At 57.5% G+C, this 21,334-nt stretch overlaps 6 protein-coding genes and 1 pseudogene across 6 annotated transcripts, besides 2 other annotated features; all 7 read right to left on the bottom strand.

Annotated features, from left to right (window-relative positions):
• Nucleotides 1–543: 543 nt before the first annotated feature.
• LPMP_204840 lies at nt 544–1,773 on the bottom strand (annotated as a pseudogene).
• Nucleotides 1,774–2,670: 897 nt separating this feature from the next.
• On the bottom strand, nt 2,671–4,491 carry LPMP_204830 (hypothetical protein; the record flags this gene model as incomplete). Its single annotated transcript, XM_010700381.1, has 1 exon — nt 2,671–4,491. The coding sequence occupies one exon, from the start codon at nt 4,489–4,491 to the stop codon at nt 2,671–2,673; it is 1,821 nt and encodes a 606-aa protein (XP_010698683.1).
• Nucleotides 4,492–5,365: 874 nt separating this feature from the next.
• Nucleotides 5,366–5,957: a repeat region.
• Nucleotides 5,958–6,718: 761 nt separating this feature from the next.
• On the bottom strand, nt 6,719–8,026 carry LPMP_204820 (hypothetical protein; the record flags this gene model as incomplete). The annotated part of the gene is made up of 1 exon (XM_010700380.1): nt 6,719–8,026. One exon carries the CDS (start codon nt 8,024–8,026, stop codon nt 6,719–6,721), a length of 1,308 nt encoding a protein of 435 aa, XP_010698682.1.
• A 949-nt stretch (nt 8,027–8,975) lies between these two features.
• Nucleotides 8,976–9,365: a repeat region.
• Nucleotides 9,366–10,082: 717 nt separating this feature from the next.
• On the bottom strand, nt 10,083–11,810 carry LPMP_204810 (hypothetical protein; the record flags this gene model as incomplete). Its single annotated transcript, XM_010700379.1, has 1 exon — nt 10,083–11,810. The coding sequence occupies one exon, from the start codon at nt 11,808–11,810 to the stop codon at nt 10,083–10,085; it is 1,728 nt and encodes a 575-aa protein (XP_010698681.1).
• Nucleotides 11,811–14,231: 2,421 nt separating this feature from the next.
• Nucleotides 14,232–16,034, bottom strand: LPMP_204800 (cytidine triphosphate synthase, putative; the record flags this gene model as incomplete). The annotated part of the gene is made up of 1 exon (XM_010700378.1): nt 14,232–16,034. The coding sequence occupies one exon, from the start codon at nt 16,032–16,034 to the stop codon at nt 14,232–14,234; it is 1,803 nt and encodes a 600-aa protein (XP_010698680.1).
• A 1,105-nt stretch (nt 16,035–17,139) lies between these two features.
• Nucleotides 17,140–18,768, bottom strand: LPMP_204790 (chaperone protein DNAJ-like protein; the record flags this gene model as incomplete). The annotated part of the gene is made up of 1 exon (XM_010700377.1): nt 17,140–18,768. One exon carries the CDS (start codon nt 18,766–18,768, stop codon nt 17,140–17,142), a length of 1,629 nt encoding a protein of 542 aa, XP_010698679.1.
• A 1,068-nt stretch (nt 18,769–19,836) lies between these two features.
• LPMP_204780 (hypothetical protein) lies at nt 19,837–20,535 on the bottom strand (the record flags this gene model as incomplete). The annotated part of the gene is made up of 1 exon (XM_010700376.1): nt 19,837–20,535. One exon carries the CDS (start codon nt 20,533–20,535, stop codon nt 19,837–19,839), a length of 699 nt encoding a protein of 232 aa, XP_010698678.1.
• Between the last annotated feature and the right edge of the window lie 799 nt (nt 20,536–21,334).

Raw genomic sequence — 21,334 nt, 5'->3', positions numbered from 1 at the left:
TCAAAAACAAATGGCGATGGCCAGGGCGTAACAGCACCAGCGGACCCGGAGACCCGAGAGCAGCATCGCTTTCAGACGCAGACCACAATGAACACAACCGAGAGCGCAGTCAGGGAAGATCGAGCGAGCATACTGCCAGAACGCTGCGCATGAGGGGCGCGTAGAAATAGAATGGCTTACTATGAGTGACACGCTAAAGCGCCGCACAGGCTTTTCGCACCCCATCGACGATTCCTTCTCGGGTCACTTTGAGCGCATGTGATGAGTGGCTCCAGCTCGCCAGCAAGTCAAGGCCTGGATTCATTCAGTGCCATGTGCACTACACGCTTCTCCCCCGGTGACTTCCACTCGACGCGGACAAGGCGACCACTTCTTACTTGCATTGTTCGCCTCAACACCGCCGATGCACACGAGAAAATCCGCAACAGCGATCACTGGCGTCCAGTGTTCAACATTAAGGCGATTTCCTTTCCCATTTTTTCTTTGGTCATCTGTGAGTACCAGTCATCGGTGAACACACACACACACACGCCCATTCATCGGCTATCGTCTCGTCCCAAAGACCTCCACGCGCGAGTCTGGTCGATCCGAATTGTGGGTGAACGGAATCCCCTGCGTCTCGTGAAACACGTCACGGAAGGAGACGTGCGCCTCGTCGTGCAGGTGCTCATACAGGCGCTTGAACTCCATGTGTATCTTCAGCCCGCGTGTAGCCGGCACACGCCGACCTCAGTTAACGTAGTTAACGAAATCCTCCACAGCAAAGGCCATGCCTGCCTGCCGCTGGACAACCTCGTGGCGCATGGACTCCTCTAAGGACTTCTGGGGGAAGGGACTAGGGGGGTGGACGACGCGCTGTCGCCGTGATCGCCGAGCAGATAGGTACCCCACCCCTTCTGCCTCCGCACGCCGAGAGGTTCAATGTGCTCCTTCACAATCTTGGCGTAGAGAGAGCGATGGCGGCGCGGATACATGAGGTTCACGGTGCTGTTGTTAAAGTCGAACTTGGAGTAGTACTCCGCAAAGCATAAAAAGACAGAAGTACACAACCACACCGGGGAGCACATCGTCCTGCTCAATTCCCTCATACACGTGTGGCTGCTGGAAGGTGTCGAGGGTCCTTTGAGCATTGGGCAAAGTGAGCTCGCTGTATGTGTTGGTTGGCAGAAGGATGGGCAGCAGGTCCAGTTCTTGTAGCACCGTCAACGTCATCGTGGTCATGGTGAAGCTGTTGAGCATGGACTTGTCCGGCGCCACCACGTCGCACTTTTTCGTCCACTCCTTGACGAGGTACACGCAGACACCGTAAAAGTCAGGAAGCACGCGGTTGATCTCGGCGAGTATCTTGGAGTTTTCCACACCACCAAGGTTACCGATTGTGAGGTCACCGCAAATTCCGCTGGTTGGGCTCTGGAACTGCACAACAGGGATACAGGCGTTGATGAGGCGGGCGTTTTCCATTCCCATCTGACCAGCCTCGCGCCCCACACGTGCGAACCACTTGCAGCTTTTCTCTTCCACCCACTCTATCCCGTTCAGCCATGGAGAAGAGTTACGGAATGTAAGAGACAGATCAGTATCGGCTCCAGTCGTGCAGAATCTCATGGCGAGCGAGCCGAAAAGCACCAACCGCACCTTGTTGACACACCGCGAGCAAAGGTTGAGTATGCGCACCATGAGGTCAGCGACAACTTCCTTATCATTTGGCGCCGGCTGGGCCGCCCTGTACTTGGCGATGCTCTCCGCAACAAACTTTCTCTTTGCTGTCTGCACCTCTAGGTTCACTCGAATGGTTCACACAGTGCTGCAACAGTGCAGGTGAAACACACACACACACTCACAGACCGACATTCCTTCAAATCAGACTTCAATACTGATAAAGTCACCCGTCTCCCCCCTTGCATGTGGGGCTAGCGTGGCCTGCGGCATCCCGCATGGCTTGGATCCAGCGCATGCGCGCTTTCACGTCTGCGCGGCTTTCTGCCGTGAGTCGAAGGCGGAGAGGACACAGCAGTGCTTCTCTGCCTCACGTTCTACACAAGCCGACCTGTGTCGTGATGAGGGCGAGCGAGAGGATGGCGGGGGGGGGGAGTCAAAGTACAGGAGAGGCACACCAACCAAGGGAGAGGAGGAAGCGTCATTTGCTGGGTTTCCTTCACCACAAGGAATCAAATGGCGATGTCTTCCCAAGCACGTGTCTGTATGAGGTGTGTGAGTGTGTAGTAGTGAGCAAAAAGAGAGAGAGAGAGAGTGCGTGTGTGTGTGCGCATACACAGAGGACAAGAAGAGAACGAGGGAGAGATGAGAGTGGACGAAGAGAAGGAGAGGGATGGTGGTGGTGTAGCTGAGTCACCTACAAGCGACAGCGCAGAAAGGGGGCGAAACAAACCAGCAAAAAAGCACGAAAAGGCAGTGGCATGCGGTGGGCACCACACTCGTCTTCCGCCCGCTTCCCCTCCGTCCATCTGCGCAGTCGATCGGCCCATTCCTCACATTCTTTTCTCTTTTTTTTTTTGTAGGATCCGGGCGCAATACAAAAACAGCCAAAGCACACGCACAGAGGTTTCGGGGGGAGGGGGGAGGGGGCCGGGGCTGTCCTTGCAGTATTGCCTCCGTGATCTCTCCCTCTCTCTCCGCGTGTTGGTGCCAGACCCACAGCACCCCTCTCACTCAACGGGCGTAGTAAGCGCTGGTGAAGGGCACGGGCTGCTCACTCATCGAGTCACGCGCCATTGACGACCAACACTGCTCCCCGCCATCCACCACGTCAGCAGGGAGCTGAACTCGGAATGAAAGCCCCGACTCCTCGGACGCGCCACCTTGCGCATCGTCCTTGAGGTCATCCAGCATGCCTGTGGAGCCGCTGCCGTTCTTTTTACCACCTGTTCCCGAGGCAGCACCACCAGCGGCGGCGCCACTATCATTGACACCGGCGCCAGCGCGACGGCGATGAGTACCAAGAGAGAAGGAGGAGGTGACCATCTGTGAGGAAGGTCGCAGCTTCGTTCGCACAAACCGGAGTAGAAAGAACTTCACCAGCATTGGTACCATGAAGAAGTCGCGAATGTGATACTGCGTGAGGGTGGAATGAAAGGCGGCGTCGAACATCGGGTCCGAAAGAAGCCACAGTCTGCCGCTCAGATAAGGTTGTGGCTGGGGGGACTCTACCGTGGCTGGCTCGTACTCTAGGGAGAGGCGCAGCCGCACGTGCGCGGCGAGCATGCGCACATCGCTGAGTGACACATACACCTGCAGATACCGCCCGCGCGCGATGGGGAGGTCGGTGTTGAGGGAGACACTAAAGTTGCCGCTGTACTCCACCTCGACCTCGGCGTCCAGGACGGAGAGGGACCGCGTTGTGCCCGTGGTGTGCCTCGCCCTGGAAGTACGCGCCGTAGTCACTCCTGCTGCGGTAACCACCGAGGATGGCCCTGCTGCTGGCAAGTTCGTGTCAGCCCCTCCGTGCACATCACCGCTACGGCCAAGAGGAGCAGAGTGTGCCATGACACCTGGCAAGCTGCGCTCACGCGCAGCTGCCCCTGCAACTGCGGTAACACCTGCTTCTTCGCCGGAGCTTCGGTACCGGAGGCTAGACAGCATTGACGGACTCATTGCTGAGCAGCCAGCTGCGTTCAAGGCGTCCCCGCTGACGTCGTTCTGCTGCTCTGGACTTGAGTATGCGAACGAGCCGCCCGACACAGGCGACAGCATCTGTGAGTGCTGTTTCTGCAGCTGCTTGTGTGCCTGCTGTCCTAATCCACTCGTGTTGCCCAGCGGCAACCCTGCAGCGGCGCGCTGCTGTGCCACAGATGCAACGCCACCAGCAACTATGTTGTCCATGGAGGTCATGCTCCCAAGACCGCGAGGCAAAGGTGTTGCAGGCGAGGCAAAGGACGACGCCGAGGCTCCTGTGGTACTCGTAGCACTACTGCCACTGCCCCCGCTTCCACCGCCTCCGTGGGAGAGGTACACTGCCTTAATGACCGGAGGTTTGCCGCCCCAGTCCTTGACGCGGAAGTCGGCGAAGGAGGCAATACCCTTGTCTTCGAGCAGCGCGCTAATCTGCTCCTCTAGCTGCACCTTTAGGGCGTTGAGGAACGGCAGCTCCGATAGCACCTCGGCACTGCTCACGCTGTCAGCGTCGTCTTGACGCACAGTGCCGTCGCTGCCCGCTGACGCAGCGAATTTCGCTGAAGTATCATTCTCTACCGGTGCGCCAGGCACCTGCCCTGTAAGAGGGTAGCAGTCGCTCGCGCCGCCTCGTGCCGCGGCTGCCTCCGCGGACTCGCTTGCCTGCTGCTCAGCCAGAGCGCTGTGGAGCATGTCCAAGACTGCATTCACAAACCGCTGCAGCCACAGCGTACCCTCAGCATTGCGCCGCGTGATGTGGGTGCGACGGGTCGGTATGTGTCGAATGCGCCGCTGCTTGATTCCGAGGAGGCCAATGAGTCCAGCAACAATGAGCACCACATGAAGAAAGGTGGTGAGCATGTCGAGTGCCGGTGTCTACGGCCGCCCTGTGGTCCGTGCCACAAGTCACTTACTCTTCTTTGAGCGAAGGGGGGCGGGGGTGGGGGGCTCAGTAGGTGCTGATGAGCAGCTGCGTATGTGCGTGGGTGGATGTACTCCAAGGTTAATGCAAAGGACAGGGTTGCAGCTTCAAAGAGATGGCGAGAAGAGAAGTACTGGGACGGAACGTCACATGATGGCAAAGACTATAGAGGGAAGAACGACATGTGCGGTCTAGAACTCCCGTCAAAGTAGAGTGTAGAGGCAGCAGCAGTGACGGTGGGAGTTGAACGAGGACACACCCACACCAACCCACCAACACACACACACACACATTGCGGCCAAAGAAATATGAGGAACGATCGGGGTGCAAAGAAGGGTCAACAGCAGCCGGGAAAGACAACCTCGTGCTTCTGTAGTCACCGCGTCACAGCGATGGGGACTGCCTGCCACCCGTTTGGCAACTTCCTCCGGTAGCCTTTGTTTGCTTTGATGTATGCACACGCTCAGGTCGCTCGAATAAATAGATAAAATGCCCACCACGCATACACGATATACCGCAGATAATGCGAAGGCGGTACAACGGCACGAACCGAAATAATATCACGCAGCAACACCGAACACACCTCAGCGGAATACGCCCTCCTTTTATCCCTTTCGTCAGCATTTTTCGTTGCCCCTGTAAGCGCGGTCCATTGCGCAAGCACCTGGAGTGCGGGGTTGGAACGCCAGTTCCGCTACACGGACAAACAGCGAGGGATGCGCGTATACCAAAGTATGAAGAGCCACCCAGCAGACTACAGCTTAGGCACAGTGCGGCAGGGAAGTAACTTGACCCTCGTGCTCTCTGTGATGAGTGTCCGTTCTACCACGCACAAAGTCAGCAAACACACGCCTGCACAACCACAGCTCACCCATACCTCCGTGGTGTACCACGGCTAAAGCCTCGGCGTCCAGGACGAGCCGTCAGCCGTGGAATGGGGCCATGGGGCTGGCGACTCGTCCTCGCCTTCCTCGGACACGCGCGGCGCCAGACGGGCCAGGGTGGGCCACACGCCTCAACCCACGCCAGCCGCGACCCGCATGCTGCTCGACGGTGGAGGCCAGGGCCCTCTCCGGGACCCGGCGCTCTGCTTGTGCGCCACACTCCCCCCTCTGTCGCTTCAAGCCGCGGTATCCCGTAATGTGGCGTGGGGGCTCTCCACATGGGAGTCTGCAGGGCCGATGGTGCGATTCGGGGTGCCCTCGCCATGCTTCCAGCATCCACGCCTCCCCAGCCCACCCGGTCGGATGGAGGGGATGCCGCATCTTTCGCACATCCACACACACCGGGGTTGATTGGTGTGGGTCTCCTCGCGTCCTGCTTGGATGCGCTACACTGTACCGGCTATCTCTGACAGCGCGTGCGTCCAGTGTGCGCATTCTCGCAACTCGGGAGATGTTTCGGGGTAAAGTGTCGAGTTAACGTTGTGGAAAGAGTACGATCGGGAGACAAGAACGCATACGGCACACATACACACACACACAAGCGAGTGGGACTGAGTAACGGGGGAGAGCCAGCAGAAACGGCGACAAACACTAAAGCGTGCAAATGAAGTGAAAGTGATTAGCGGGTGGGTGGGGAAAGGTGGCTAGGAGGAAGACTACGACGCTGTGATGCGGTAAAAGACGGTGGTGCTAGATATGGTGGTGGAAGGTGTGGGGCGGAGACCCAGTCATGTCCAGCACCACACAGTGACTTCAATTGAGCAAAGTCACCGAAAAGAAAGAGACGCATATCGTGCGTGCTGTGTGCGTGTGCGTGTGTGTGTCACATTCCCGCTGCGTTCGTATACTTCAACATCTGCGTTGGGAAGCTCAGTGAACATGTCTACGTGCAAACACACAGACACACCCCACTCACGCAGCTGCATTCCCCCACGCGCAAGGTCAAGAGAAAGCGAGCGAGAGAGGGATCAACACATGGGGTATCGGCCAGCCGTCATGGCACAGGCGTCCACATCAATTTCACTTCACAATGAGCACTACCGCGACTTTCCGATCCCCCTCCCCGACGGCTGCACCTCACTCTCGCTCGGCACGTTTGGGAGTTATCGCGTGGTGTGGAGAGCATCACTGCTGGTGGTGTGGTAGTAGTAGCGGCGGGGAGGAATGGTCCGGAATGACGCCATTCAGTCTTCTTCACCACCACCTAGCCCTCTTCCTCTTTCTATTCCTCGTCCCCCTTGTGGGAGTTGTTAACGATGAAGCCATGCAGCGGCAGTCCAGTGCACTCCTCTGAGGAGGCTACACTACCTGCCGTTGAATCGGCAGTCCCAGCGGCCACGGTGGGTGGTACCTGCATGTTCTTGTCCCCGTCATCACCACTTATCACCCGCTCCAACGCCCTGCCGAGCGACTCCATGCGGTCCTCTAGCGCCGTCACCCCCATGAGGACGTGATCCGTTATGCCGCCACCTGAGGGCGGCGGCTTCTTCCATGGCGGCGCCACCGGTGGCGCGAACGGGTCGCGCGGGACACCGAACTCGTCGACGATGTCTTCCTCGCCCTCCACGCCCATTTCGGTGGCTGTGAGCTCGCGGAAAAACTTGTCGTTGTTCCAAATTCCGTAGATGTACCGCTCAGTGCCAGGGAGGTACAGCTTTCCACGGCCCTGCTTCTTGCCGTTACGCCAGTTGCCGACGAACACCTGCCCATTTACGAGCGTCTCTCGGCCCTTGCCGTGCTTGTGCCCCGCCTTCCACCGCCCTGCGTAGCGGTCACCTTTGAGGGTGGTGTAGATGCCATAACCCTCCGGGTCATCCTCCAGGTACATGCCGTCGTAGAAGTCTCCCTGTGCAAAGAGATAGGCCCCGCGGCCGGAGCGCTTCCCCTGGCGCCAGTTGCCGCGGTACACATCGCCGTTCTTGTAGCACTTTTCACCGAAGCCGTCAGCGGCACCGTTACGCCACTCACCGGTGTAGACGTTGCCGCTATTGTAGTGTTGGCACCCGTGACCATCACGAAGGCCCGTAAGTGGATCCACCTGACCGACGTAGCGGCCAAAGTCGAAGATGAGCTCTATGTGGTCAAAGCTGGCATCCCCATTGCTGGAATCGTTGTTGCTGTTCGAAGAGGAGGAAAACGATGCCGATGTCGCGGGTGGGAAGCACTCCTTCTGCTCGCCGCTGTGGACTCGGCGTGGTGGGCCTGTGTCGTTCTGTACGGCGTTCAAGTCAGAGGCCTGGCGTGTCGAGCGCGCTTCGCTGAACTCTGCGGACACGACCTTGCCTACGAGCACTGGCTCAAGCGAGTCTGCTGCGGTTGACAGCGTGGCAGTAACCCGCTTTGCCTCCGCTACACCAGTAGTTGCACTGAAGGTGCCAGACACTGTCGAGGATGGCGGTGACTGCGGATTCGGGTGTACAGTCGGATCTTCTGCGAAGGGAGCGGTGGCAGTTAATTCTGCAGAGGGTTGCTGCGCAGTTGCCGTCGTATCCGCAGCGGTGGCGGCAACGTGGACCTCATGCATGTCCATGCCTTTGGTAGAGCACTTTGTCCAGGCGCTAAAGAGACAGACAGACAGACAGGCAGAGAGAGAGAGAGGGAGGGAGGAAAAAGAGGAGAAGCGCAAGAAGACCGCTAAGCAAGGTCAGTCGAGACGTGCGACCGCGTTACTACTCTGTCGAGAGAATGATAGACGCGTGTCTGTGTGTGCGATCGGCTGACAGAGTCAAGAGGAAAAGGGCAGGGAGCGTAGTAGAAAAGCACAGGAAAAAGCGCAAAGAGGGCTGCCTTTTCTTTCCGGCCTTCTTATCCGCTTAGCAAGCGGCTTGGAACAGCATAGGGCGAAAGGGAGGCACGTAAAGGTGGGGGCAAAATGCACAGTTCACCAGCACGTAGATGGGCAAAGGTGCGCTGAACTGCTGCCTAGATCGCCTTCTCTCTAGCTGGTGGACGACCCGTAGGGCGCGCGGGTACACATATACATCTATAGAAGTATGGCCATACACGCCTGCCCAGTCGATGGGGAGAGCAAGCGCGACAGCAAGGCTCCTATGAGAGGACATGATTGGCTGTGAGTGATTGAGAGAGGGGGTAGCAGCGCACAGGTGTGTAGAGTGGACATGAGCGACGACTATATTTCTTAATGAGCCCACATGACTGAATCGATAAGCACGCGGATGTAACCGTGCGCCTGTGGACCTTTAGCTCACAGAAGTGTACACAGGCACACAGCCGAACAGAAACAAACAAACAAAGAAGCAAGCAAACAGGCAGGCAGGCAGGCAGAGAAAGAGAGGCACGCACGCTGGAGCTGTTCGACTGACCCGCCCACCGTCTCCGCAAACTTGCAGATATCGGTAGGTGGCAACTTTCAAAAAAAGACAAGGACTACAACAAGGACGCACCATTTCTAGAAGAGGTAAAAAGGTGATTGTACACATACACATGCATATGAAAGCCATGACTAGGGAAGAAGCAGAGGGAGACACCTCAGCTCGTGGCACCACAGGACTCGCTATTCCTCACTCTCTCTGGGTGAGAAAGCCAGGCAGGCCCCCTACCCCTGCCACTGCCGTACCACCGCTGATGCGGGCGGTGAGGCCCTGGACAGCGCTGCGTCGGAGAGACCTGCGACAGTGCACGCGTTTGCACCACCCACGTGTGATGGGCAGAGTGTCGGCGTGACTCGAACGCATCCCGCCGGGAGGGGTGGGTGGGGTTTGGGGCCGGGGCCGTGCGTGGGCGGCGGGCTTGACGCTTTGGAGCAAGGTACCCCAAGAGCTGCTTTACACCACGCAATGGGCCTGTGACAGGCCTAGTGAAGTGCTTGGCTCCGGTTGTATGGCAGAATGGGCACGTTGAAATACAAACACACCCACCCATATATGTCAGCACATCGAAGTGAGTAGCAGCCAAGCTCGAAAAAAATCCTACTGCGAGCGTGTGTGTGGCAGCAGGGGAAGAGCCGCGCGGCAAAGCGGAGTCGTGTGGCGCCGCGCTGCATCCACGCTGTATCATTAGTGTGTCGCAGTGCTCCACATTAAAGTCGTCAGCACACCTTCGTAGGAGGTCTGGGCGGTGTTACGTGTCTCATCATCACAGGCGGCGGTTGGGCAGGGCGGGAACGGGTGAAGGGTGATTTGCCGTTGAAAGGAAACGCCGGCTGCTGTGATTGCCGCGTCTCCTCCGCGCTGTTTTCCCCTTCCCCCCGCTGCAGCTCCGCGTCCTGGTTTACACCGGCGGTACATTCATGGTGAATACCGGTGACGTCCCCGTAGCGATAGCAGCGTCGCCACCTGTGCCTCCGCCCTGCTCCACAAACACGTGGGCGGAGGAGAGAGGACAGGTGCTGGAGCCGCTGTCTTTGGACTGGACTTTCTGTTTCGCGGCGCTGCCTTCACCCCCCCCTCGGCGTTGCCGCCTCACTTGATGTATTGTCGAGGACCTGCGGTGGCACGATGCCCATCCATGGTAGTGTTTGGCTGCCCTGCCCGTCGTACGCATTCGGAGACTTCAGCATTCTTATCACTAGCGACCATCTGGCTCAATAAGCGTAAACGGTGCCGTTGTCGCTGTTGCGACGCACGTTATCGGCTACCCCCTGCAACTACCCACTCATCACCAGTGGCAACGGAAGGTTCTTGTTCAGTAAGGAAAAGGCTAGCAGATACCCTTACCGGCTTAGTTGCGTTGCCTCCGACTACGTCAACGCCGCCATCAGCAGTAGCGCCACAACCTCGGAAAGAGTCCTGAAGCAGCTCACCAGAGAACTGAGGCATCGATGCGTCGCTCGTACCGCTGTCGCTGCTCTCGCGCAGCTGGCGCTGGGAGGAAACAATGGAGGCTGCTCCCTCGCTGTCAACATACCACAAAGAACCATCTTGGCACTTGGAGACGCTGTCCAACACTTCACGCGGCATCTCTGCCAACGGCTCCCTTCGAAGGCTGCCGCAGCCACTCAGGGACGCCGATGACGCTCTCGCAGGGGCCTTGAAAAGGCCGCTGCTGCTGTCGCCGCTCGCATTGGCGTGGGTGGAGGGCTCTCCTGTGGCGACGCCAGCGGATGTTGTGGTGCGCGCCACTCGCTGCCGCAGGTCCATTTCCGCTGCCCACTTCGCCACCTCTGCCGCATTGTGTCTCGTCATCTCTGCCTCCCACGACTCCAAAGTCTCGGTGTACTTCCGGTAGCGCATGACCACGAGCGCGCACACGAAAAGCAAGATGAAGGCGATGCTGAGGAGCATCAGTTCCATCTGCAGCCTCCACAGATCGTTGGTGACAAGGCTCCACATTATGGAATCTTTCGCTGGAAGAGTGAGCAGTGTCTCATACGACAACAATTGGGCGAGCGCATGATGCCCAGCGCGTAGCAGGCAGCTCAGAGCGTACAGTACGCTGAGCAGTGGCGCAAGCACTGCTGAAGCAGCGGCGGTGGCTGTGGTAGTGACGCTCCCGGCCACGCTCAATAGGTTTCCATCCACGGTAGCACCTGCACTTGGCGCAGTCAGCCACCCAGGGAGTAGGATGCCGCCCCTGCCACTCAGTTCAGCACACCACGTCCACCATGAGGTTGCCCACTCGTGTGCTTGCCGCTGGTAAAAGCTGAGCGTGGCCGCCACAACAAACATGCTCCAGTCCTCCATCTGTGTGCCCATGGGGAGGTCTTCGAGGAGTTGGCGACACTCGGACGGAAACACGTCGCTTGTGAAGCCTCGATGCAAGTACGGTGCATCGGCCAGTCGCCATTTCGTTATGTTCCAAGAGCCCGCTGAGCCTGGCGCCATCACTAGCGGATGCGAGTCTTTAGCCGCTACGCTGCCATCAGTGACGACATGCTCATCGCGTAAAGACTCGCTCGCCTTGGCGCTTGCCTTCTCGTGTGGTACCTGCAGAAAAGAAGAGTCCTGTTGCAACGCGTCGGTGGTGGAGGCATTGGCCTCCTGAGGAACCACCCAGAGAGATTCTTGGGTTGGCTTCACCGATAAAGAAAGATCCGTGATGGTGATGGCGATGGGCGGGTTCTGCTCCCACATGCAGTTCACAAGGCGCCAGCGGCGTCGCCGCACCGCTGCGCTGGGAACTGAAATCCACGCGTGCGACTGCAGATCCAACACCGCGGCGTCCGAATAAATGTATCCCTCGAGTTCCTGCCCGCTGGTAGAGGTCAAGCCCAGTTGCGTCGACGGGCCGCCATCACGGTTACCATTACCGCGGAGTTGCTGCTGTTGGTACGTCGCCTCATTGGTGTCAGAGGGGAAGTAGTGGTCACTTACCAGTTCAACTACGTCAGTGTTTCCAGTCTCCGCCGCATCCATTGTACGAATCCAAAGTGAACGCACGCAGTCAAAGTTGCGCAAAGCCAAGACGAATCTGCGCCAGTCGAATGAGGTGGTGAAACCGGGGAAGCGACGCTCAAAACACAACGCGATGCGTGTACATGCGCTACCCACGCGCCTCACACGTCGAAGCAAACGTGAGCCGCGGCTGCTTGGAAGGGATACGCAGGGGGAGCTTCTTGTGTATGTGTCTGTATTGGTGGCTCACTGATACTGCGACCCTTTCTCGGTTCCTCGCCAGAGGCTATGGAAGGAATGGGTATAAAGAAATGAATGCGAAAAAGTTGAGACACGCCCGTGAGGGCGGCTTTACCGGAAAATGGAAGTAACCAAAAGACAACAAAGGCCAAAAAGGTGCGGCACAGAGAGAGAGAGGGAGGGAGAGGGGGAGAGAGAATCACCCCAACGCTGCTGCGTTGCCCTTTTTTATTGTGCGTGAAGATGGCAGGACTGCACCTGAATGTGACACGTGCCGCACACGCATATTCTTATTCCCCGTCCCCCCCCCCCCCCACACACCCTCGCCTACGCAGACACATACCTGCTGAATAAAAAGTCCAGAGCTGAGGCATTTGGTCGCAGGGGAGGGATGGAGGTCGTCCTTGTCGGACCAACTTTGGCATTAGACACGTGCAAACCCATGCAGAAGTGAGCCGCCGTTGACTCTGTGCCCGTCTAGTCCTTGTTGTCCTTCTCCTTGATAGAAATTACACGCATCGATGTGGAAGAAATCAGGGCTTAGCGGTAATAAGAGAAACCGTTAGCAACCCGCCACTGCTTAACAACAAACACACAGAGTTTGCGTAGTGCATCATCACTTGACCATCACAGCCCTCCTTTGCATGAGTGCACGACAGAGGCCCGACGAGAGGCACCCCACAGTTTGCCCCTTTCCATGCTCGAGTTATCGCTGCGTGCATAGCGCCTGTTTTTATGTTTTGTTTCTTTCTTTCGTTCTTCGTCTCTCACCGTCACACGGGATGGCGTTGTTCTCTTTTGCTCTCACCTCCTTGTCATTGGCCTGTGCTCTCGAGCTAGCGAAAAGATGGGCAAAGCTAAAAGCGGAAGAGAGGACCGAGCAGGAAAGGGAGAGCATCACAGCCTCGAGGTGAAGAAGAGTAAAAGGGGAAGAAGCAAAGGCACGCAACGAGGAGGTTGGAGTTAGAGGAAGAAGAGAGGAGGAGGAGGGGGGGGCTGGTGTGGGGGGAGGGGTGAACAGGGGGGAGGGCGCAAGAATGATAGGACAGCATAGCGAAGAACAGAAAACAAAAACAATAGCGTGAAAAGAATTCCCTGCCCTTCGACTCTCAGATCTCAGCTTCTCTCTCCCCCAGACCCTCCTTCGCAGCTTGCACTGTTGCTGACTCCGCTCGCACCTTCACGGATCTGCTGAGGGGGCGGGGGGTGCGCAAAGCGGTTCACAGCGCTCTCTTCTTAACCCATTGACACAGGATCTGCGCCCGCCTTGCTCATTTTTGCTTTCTGTTCTCCCTGCTTGTATGTTTGCTCTCTCTCTTTCGAGTTCGGTGGAGGGAGAAGCTCTCCTACACTGTTAACAACCCCTTTCGCCACTTTTTCCTGTGCTTCCGTTGTACGACGGTGAGGTACCCTCAGCTGCAAGAGGATGAGAGAGAAAGAGGAAGAGCGAAGCGCGCCTTCTATCGGCATTGTATGGGTTCCCTCCTCCGTTGCATGCGTCTACGCATTAAGGAAGAGGGAGAGAGGGGCTTGACGCAAGAGAGTCATGAGCTGCTTTCATTGGACATCCTCGTCACGTGTTTCGCGCGTCTACGCCATTCCGACGTGTGGGTGGGTGGGAGGGGGGTGGGGGTGGAGCGAAGGGGCTGCAGAAACAGGCGTGGCGGACGAAAGTCAGCGGACAAAGGAGTCCCCACACTCACCACATCTCGAAAAAGCACGCAAAAAGACCACACCGGCCCGCGACAAGGAATGACAGGGCGCAGCCATCGTGACAAATCGGCAGGAAAACAAGCGAGAGGACGCCTGGGTCGATGAGGAGAAAAGGAGGGGGGGAGTCAAGGGAGGGAGGGGGAGGTCATGTGCGTCCTTCTCACACACCACCTTTTTTTCCCTTCCGGAGTGTGCGCCCAAATGTTCCGGCGTATGCAATGCTCGCGCAGATTTTGCGAAAAATCGATGAGCGCACAGACACACAACGAGAGAGGGAGAGGGTCGCTCACAGGCGTGCAGTCCTTTACGAAGCGCGCTTCGAACCCCTCCTTTGCTTCTCGTCGTCCGCCCACGTCGAGAGTCTTCATGCTCCCCCCACTCCCCCACTCTGTCGTCCTTCAAGAACACGAAAAGCGGAGGCCACAACACCCCCCCCAAACACGCTCAACAAGAGTGCCTCCCGTCGCCTTCTGTTCTCTCGTCAAGACGTCAACTGCTCACTTGGCTTGATTGGGCAGAGACGGGCAGGCGGCGCCCGGTGCACTCTGCGGGCCAATTGACTTCCTTGCCAGCGGCCGCCGCGAAGAAGGCAAGGTAGGGTGGAGAAGGGTCGAGCGGGGTGGAGACAAACTCCGGGTGGAACTGCACGGCAAAGAAAAACTTGAGCGACAGATTTTCGATGGCTTCGACGCGCAGACTCGCGCCAGCGTCGGGGTCTGAGACGGCGGAGATGACGAGGCCTTCTCTGCGTAGGTCGTCAAGGTACTTGGCGTTCACCTCATAGCGGTGGCGGTGGCGCTCCAGTACAACCTTGGCACCAGAGTAGATGGCGCTCATGTGCGAGTTCGACTCCACAATGTGCACTTCACGCGCTCCAAGGTGCATGTTGGCACCCATGCGCTCTCGATCTGCGTCCATGATGCGAACCATCTGGTGCGTGCTAGAAGCGTCGAACTCTTCGCTGTTCGCATCTTGCCAGCCAAGCTTGTTGCGAGCGAACTCGATGAGGGCCACCTGCATGCCGAGGCAGACGCCAAAGTACGGAATATTGTGCTCGCGGGCCAGCCGCACCGCATTCACCTTACCGTCGATGCCACGAACACCGAAGCCGCCAGGCACGAAGATGCCGTCGCACTTGAGCAGCATCGCCTTTGCCTCCTCGGCGTTCTCGCCTTCCAGCTCCTCGCTCTCCAGGTAGAAGACCTCGACATTGATACCGAGGATAAGCTGGCAGTGTTCGAAGCACTGAAGCACAGAGAAGTACGCGTCCGACCCACCTGTCACGTACTTGCCAACAAAAGCGATGCGTACCTTCTGGTTGCTTGGGTTCTGAAGAATTTTCGCGAACTTCTTGAAGGTCTGATAGGTCGGCACATCCATCGGCGGCACGCTCGGCCGAAGACGAAGTTTGTGCGAGAGACGATCGATCAGGCCCTGGTCAACGAACTCGATGGGAATCTCGTAGAGACAACTAACGTTGGGGGCGCCGATGATATCCTTGCTCTGCACACCGCACTGGTTCGATAGCTTCTCCTTCACATCCGCAGCCAGCGGCTGCTCGCTGCGGCAGACAAGGAAGTCGGGATGCAGCCCCAGGGAGAGCAGTGCGCGACAGCTGTGCTGCGTCGGCTTCGTCTTCTGCGTTCCGCCAAACACCGGCAGGTACGTCGTGTGCAGGAGACAGAAGTCCTCTGGCAGAATTGAATAGCGCAGGCGGCGCAGTGCCTCGACGAAGGGTTGCGATTCCATGTCGCCCACTGTGCCTCCGAGCTCAATCATGCAAATCTCTGGCCGCTTGTTCGACCCACTCATGGGTGTCTGGCAGATCTTAAAGATGTGGTTCACAACCTCGTTCGTGAAGTGCGGGACGAGTTGCACCGTCTTGCCCAAAAAGCCTCCAGCGCGTTCCTTCGTCAACAGCTTCTGGTATACCTTACCGGTTGTTATATTGTGGTCGCGTGTCAGATGAACCGACATCCAACGCTCGTAATTGCCGAGGTCGAGGTCCGCCTCGCCGCCGTCTTCGAGCACGTAGACCTCACCATGTTCGTACGGGCTCATGAGTCCTGCGTCAATGTTGATATAAGGGTCGATCTTGATGCTGCACACGCGGTAGCCAGCAGCGCGCAGCAAGGCACCGATGGCGCTAGTCGTGATACCCTTACCGAGGGAGCTGCACACCCCACCGCTCACCACGACAAACTTTGCCCGCTCCTCACTCTGGTTCTGCGACAGAAGCATCGGTGAGGGGAGGTAGTACGCACTACCTGACGCGGTCTTGCGCTCCGCCATGTGTCACAGCAGCAAGCCAAAACCGACTTTGCCTATTGCCTAACGCACGAGAACAGCGAGGGATAAAAGGGCAGCCGCCAGCGCCAAATATGAGGGTCACAAGGCAGCAGTACTGACACGCCGCTCTGTGCGTTTTCGTGTGTTGAGGCGTTTTTTTCTCTGGTTTTCTTCGTATTTTTGGGTCGATTCGGCTTGAGGTTATTTTTTAGGGAGAGAGAGGACGGACTCTCCGTGATGCGGTGGAGTGGGAGGAGGAGGGGGGGTGGCTTGAGAAGGCAGGCCAGGGTGAGCGAAAGAGCGGAGATCTGCGGCGGAGCTGCTCGGCGGTTTGGGTTCTAGGAAGCGCGGACTCACTGAGCGAGAAAATAACACACACACACACACACACACACACACACACAAAGCAGCACGAGGGCAAAGAGAGGGAGAGCAGAGCTGATAAAAACAGACTAGAAAACATGGAAAAAAAAGCACGCATTTTTCGCGTGACGGTGTGGTACTGCGCAAGTGGTTCACTTTCACACACACACCCAGGCAGGGAGGTAGGCAGACAGGCAGACAGAGGCCTGTCTTGAAGCATCGTTTTTTGCTTGTTTGCTTGCTTCAAACCGAGGAGATTTGTTGCATTCTTTAAGTGTCTCCGTGTGTCTTCTCTGTGTCGTTCTCTTTGTGCTATTTGCTCTTTTACGGATGAGCGAGAAAGCAAAGGGAAGAGGGAGAGGGTAGTGGTGATGGTGGTGGTGGTGGGGGGAGTAGAGCAATTCTTGCCTTTCCGTTGTCCCCACCTTTCGCAGAACGGCTGTGCGTTCTGTGCTGATTGGTGTTTGTGTGTGTCTGTGCTTGTCGATGCACGTGCTTCTCTTGCCTAGCAATCGAATCTGAATCGAACACTTCACCTGCTCATTGTGTTAACGACGCGTTCTACCTTCTTCGCACAGCACCCCTCCCTCTTCCCTCTCCCCCTGTGCATCGCGCTGCTGCACTTTCGATCTTGTCACTTTACCCCCACACACAGACACAGGTCTAGAGGAGCTCACATATCCACGTTACCCGCATTCGCCACGGCGATCGGTGAAAGACAAACTGCACCGGCTCATGAGTGCTGTTAGCCTGCACTAAACCAGTGCTTGTACGAAGATTTGAGGGCAGCGCAGCTTTCCATCAGCTGCGCGCGGGAGACGGTGCTGCCAGATGACGCTGGTGTCTGTTGTTGCGGAACTTCGCCACCAAAGGTGTGAGGCGGCTCCAAGACCTCTGCCTCTGTCCCTGTCATGGACGAATGGTTGTGGTGCGCCTCGTACCGCTGTAGTGCCGCTTTTTGCTGTCCTGACAGCGCATCCCCCTTTGGAATTATCACCAGGACGTGGTAGAGGATCGCATGTGGGGCTGCTGCCGCAACAGAGGCTCGACCTGTGGCATCCGGTACCCCATACGCATCCAGCGGGAGAACCTCACCGCTTCGCACGCACGGCGGCACGTGCACCATGCCGAATCCATTCAGCGTCCGTACTTTGACACGGCCGCCGAGTAATGCTACTGAGAGCGGCAGTGGCAGCATCGCATGCAGCTCGTGGCTCCTCTCAGGGTTGCGGTAGAAACAGCGGTGCTCGCTCACTAGCACAGTGACCAGCACGTCACCAGCATGGCCGCCACGCACCCCGTCATGGCCGTGGTGGTGAAGGCGAAAGAGGGAATTGGACAAGGTACCAGCAGGCACGCCCACCGGCAACCGCACCGCCTGGTGGGGCTGAATGCCGCGGCCATCGCATGTGCGGCACGGCGGGGCCGGTACGGTCCCCTCGCCACCGCAGTAGAGGCACCGGCGTTCAATGTCATAGGTGGCGCTTGGCATGTGCACAGAGCCACGGCCCAGACACTGCGGGCACTTCCGCGGTGTCCGAAGCTGTTGCCGACCCGAGCCGCGACACTTAGCACAGCGGACATTTTTGTGGATCACTATCTCCACTTCACAGCCTGCTAGACTCTGCTCGAGGGTGATGCGGAGCAAGTGGGTGATGTCGGTGCCGTTCAGCGGCCCTGCTGCGTCCGCAGCCTTGTAAGCGGTGGCGTTCGACGAGGTGGCGCCACTGGCGTTCTCGCCTACGCCGGTGGCGTTTCGGAAGGCATCACCTAGCGCCTCCGCCGTCGGTACCTCGCTGCGGCTGGATAGCCTAGCGCCCGAAGCTGATCCACGAGCCGTCCCGCTTGCCAAGGAGAAGTCAACACCGCTGCTAGTGCTCTCGCGGTCAATGGCATGGTCCACATAAGTGAAGTGTTGGTGTTCTGGATTGAAGTTGGCGGCCACCTGACCGCCGTCGCAGAGAACGTGTAGTCGAGCGTCGTTGGAGGCGTAGTAGTGACTTGTGTAGTTAGTGCGGAAGCAGTCGTCCTGCAGGCGGGTGTACGCGTCCTTCAGCTCTGCCACTCGTTTCTTGTCCGCTGGGTCATTCACTGGGTCCTTTAGCTCTTCGACGCGTCGCAGCAGTGCCTGTCGTAGCTCAGTGGTGCTGCGCCGCACAACACGCGCCTCGGTGTCTTTGGCGAAGCCAAGCTTGTCATAGAGCGACTTCTGTGGCAGGTCGTGGCCACGCTGGATCACTTGAAAGCAGCGGCGTTGACAGAGTAGGGTGTGCCAAGGCATCCAGGGCGTCGTTTTGCGTAGATGGGGGCCGACACGGATACTTGGGCTGCCGCAGTTGCTACCGCACCACACACTTCCTTTCGGCGCGAGCATGATTCGTGAAGATGGCGCGATATACAAAAAAAAGAAACAAACAAGAGGAGCAAAATGTCAGCAAGTGCTGCTTACGCTAATACTGCTGTGTGGGCGCGCGTGGGGTAGAGTGGTGGGGGAACGAAGGATTGGGATCGCACCGTGGGAGCTAGGACTATGCTGCTCGTATTACCCCGTTTCACGTCGTGTCCTGTTGGGGGCGGGGGGTGGGGAGAAGGGATGGTGGGAGGCAGGAATCAAACGCTGTGATCGCCAGGAGTACCTCCTGGACCATTGCCAGCGCAGAAGTGCAAATTAAACCGTCGAGAGGAGAGCACTTGTAGAGCTTGAGGAGGGACACAAATATGTAAAGGGAAAAGCATACGAAAACGCAAAGATGATCAGGAGGGAGAGGGAAAAAGAGAGAGAGACCCACAGTCACAGAGAAGGCCGTAGTGAAATCCTTTTACGTCTCTGTGTGGCCTCGGGGGGGAGGGGTATGAAGTCCACGTGGGTCCACACTCCCACAATGTCAATGGTCCTTTCGCTCGTCACACCCGGGCACTTTCGATGTACACCCCCTCCTCCCTCCCCCCCAACACGCACACACACAGCGGCAGAAAGGGACAGGGGAGGGCGACGATATCAGAGGTTGCCACTCGCCTTCTAAACACTAGTAGCTGCTCCCCAACGACCTCTTGCGAGTAGATGCAGAGACCCCAGCAGCATAAAGCTTGTTGACTTTCACTCCAATCCCCTCCCCATTGCACTGACGGTGTGTGTGTGTGTGCGCGTGTGTGTGGGTGGGTGTGTTGAGGGAATTACGTTGCTCTTGGTGCGTTCGTGTGCCGCGGCTGAGGCAAAGCACCTCCCTTTTCGATGTGTGTGCTTCTTTTTCATGACACGTGGAGTGCGCAGGTAGTCTTAGCCGTTGATTTAGGAGGAAAGGAAGGCAAGAACATCAGCAACATTAACACACACAGATGGTCGCCAATCAGCTCAACAACGGTGTGTGTGTGTAAGGGGAGGGGGAGGGACAAGCGTTTCACCTGTTAGCCCGCCCCCCCCCTCTCCCTACACACGCCCTCCTTACGCAAGATCAAACTCATCCTCGTTCAGATCCTTCATGGAGTCAAAGTCCACATCCCCGCCGCCATCCTCTTCGACTTCACCCCCAAACAGCGCCCAATCAGCGGATTTCAGACTATTATCCCAGAGTTGTCGGCCCGACAGCTTCGAGGCAGATACCTTCACTTCTTTCTTCTCGCGTTCCGCCCGCGCCTTAGCCTTCTCCGCGTTGTGCTTGAGGATCCACTCCTCGAAGAGCTCCCGCGTGGCTGCTGTGCCTAGTCGGATGGTCGGGTCCTCCTCCACAGCACCGGCACGCTTTGCCGCCTCAGTTGCGATTACTTCTCCACGGCGAAGCAGGTCCGCCCTCTCTTCTTCTTCGATAGCGCGCGACAGAAACTCCTGCACCTGCTGAAGCACAAGCACAGCGCTGTGCAGGCCGATGTTTTCCTCGCAGGTGGTGGCGACTTGCTTCGTTATGGTGCCCACTTGAATGCGGCACGTCTTGGCAATGCACTCTAACGTGACAGCGCACGGTGCCGATTCCGGGTAGTCCTCGGTGGGGTAGGTGATGATTACCTTCAGCTGTGGCGGCTCATCCTCCGTGGCAGCTAAAGAGACGCAGTACGACGGCGGGTCGTTGGAGAGGAGCTCGTACGTATCGTACATCCCCTGTACCATCTCCATCTCCATCTCCTGAGCTTCGGTCGCTGGTGGCATGGCGAATATGGACGCCGATGTTGCGCGTCTTTCCTATGACTCTCTCCTCGTCTGTTATCCACAGACTTCTGCGCGATGAGCTGTCAGCTGCAGATGCATGCGCAGCGACTACCCTCCGTGTGTGCCTGCCTCTCTCTCACACAGTGGGCCGCGTAAAAATGCGTAGATAATACTGATCTCAACAGAGGAGATTGAGGCTGAGTCACCAACGACGGCCAACGCCAGAGAGAAAAGCACCCAGGTGAAAGAGAGAGAGAGGGACAACACACACACACACACACACACACACGTGCCCTTTGGCGAGCCACACACGCCTGACCCACGCGCTCCTTCTCTATCGCTTCTGTCTCTTCTCTTTGGGGCCTCTCTACGCGTACTTGTGGGAGAAAAAGCTGAAAATGTGTGAGTGTCAGTGTAAATATATATATATATATTTCTCGGCGTGCGTGTGTGGGTGTGTGTGCGTATGATAGATAGAGTCGCGGAGCTGAGACGCATGGACAGGGTGGAGGTGCGAGAGAAAGTGTATGCCTGGCAGCGAAGTGCAGAGAGCAACGCACATGCACTACGGGGTCTCGAAAAGAAACACAGACACAGGGGCACATCTGGCCGGCACCGTCAAGGAAAACTCAAAGTGCAAGATGCCGTTCAGTGGCGGCTACTTGGTGAACGTCAATACGGGCGTCTCTTCTCAGTTTTCCTTCACGTTCCTCCCTCTCCAGTGTCTCTTGAAGTCGCAGGAGAGTCTGCAGAAGTGGCTAGCGACAACTCTCTCTCTCTCTCTGTCACAGCAGCCCAC

Source organism: Leishmania panamensis (genome assembly GCF_000755165.1).
Source record: "Leishmania panamensis strain MHOM/PA/94/PSC-1 chromosome 20 sequence".
NCBI lineage: Eukaryota > Euglenozoa > Kinetoplastea > Trypanosomatida > Trypanosomatidae > Leishmania > Leishmania panamensis.
This window is presented reverse-complemented; position numbering and strand designations above follow the sequence as displayed.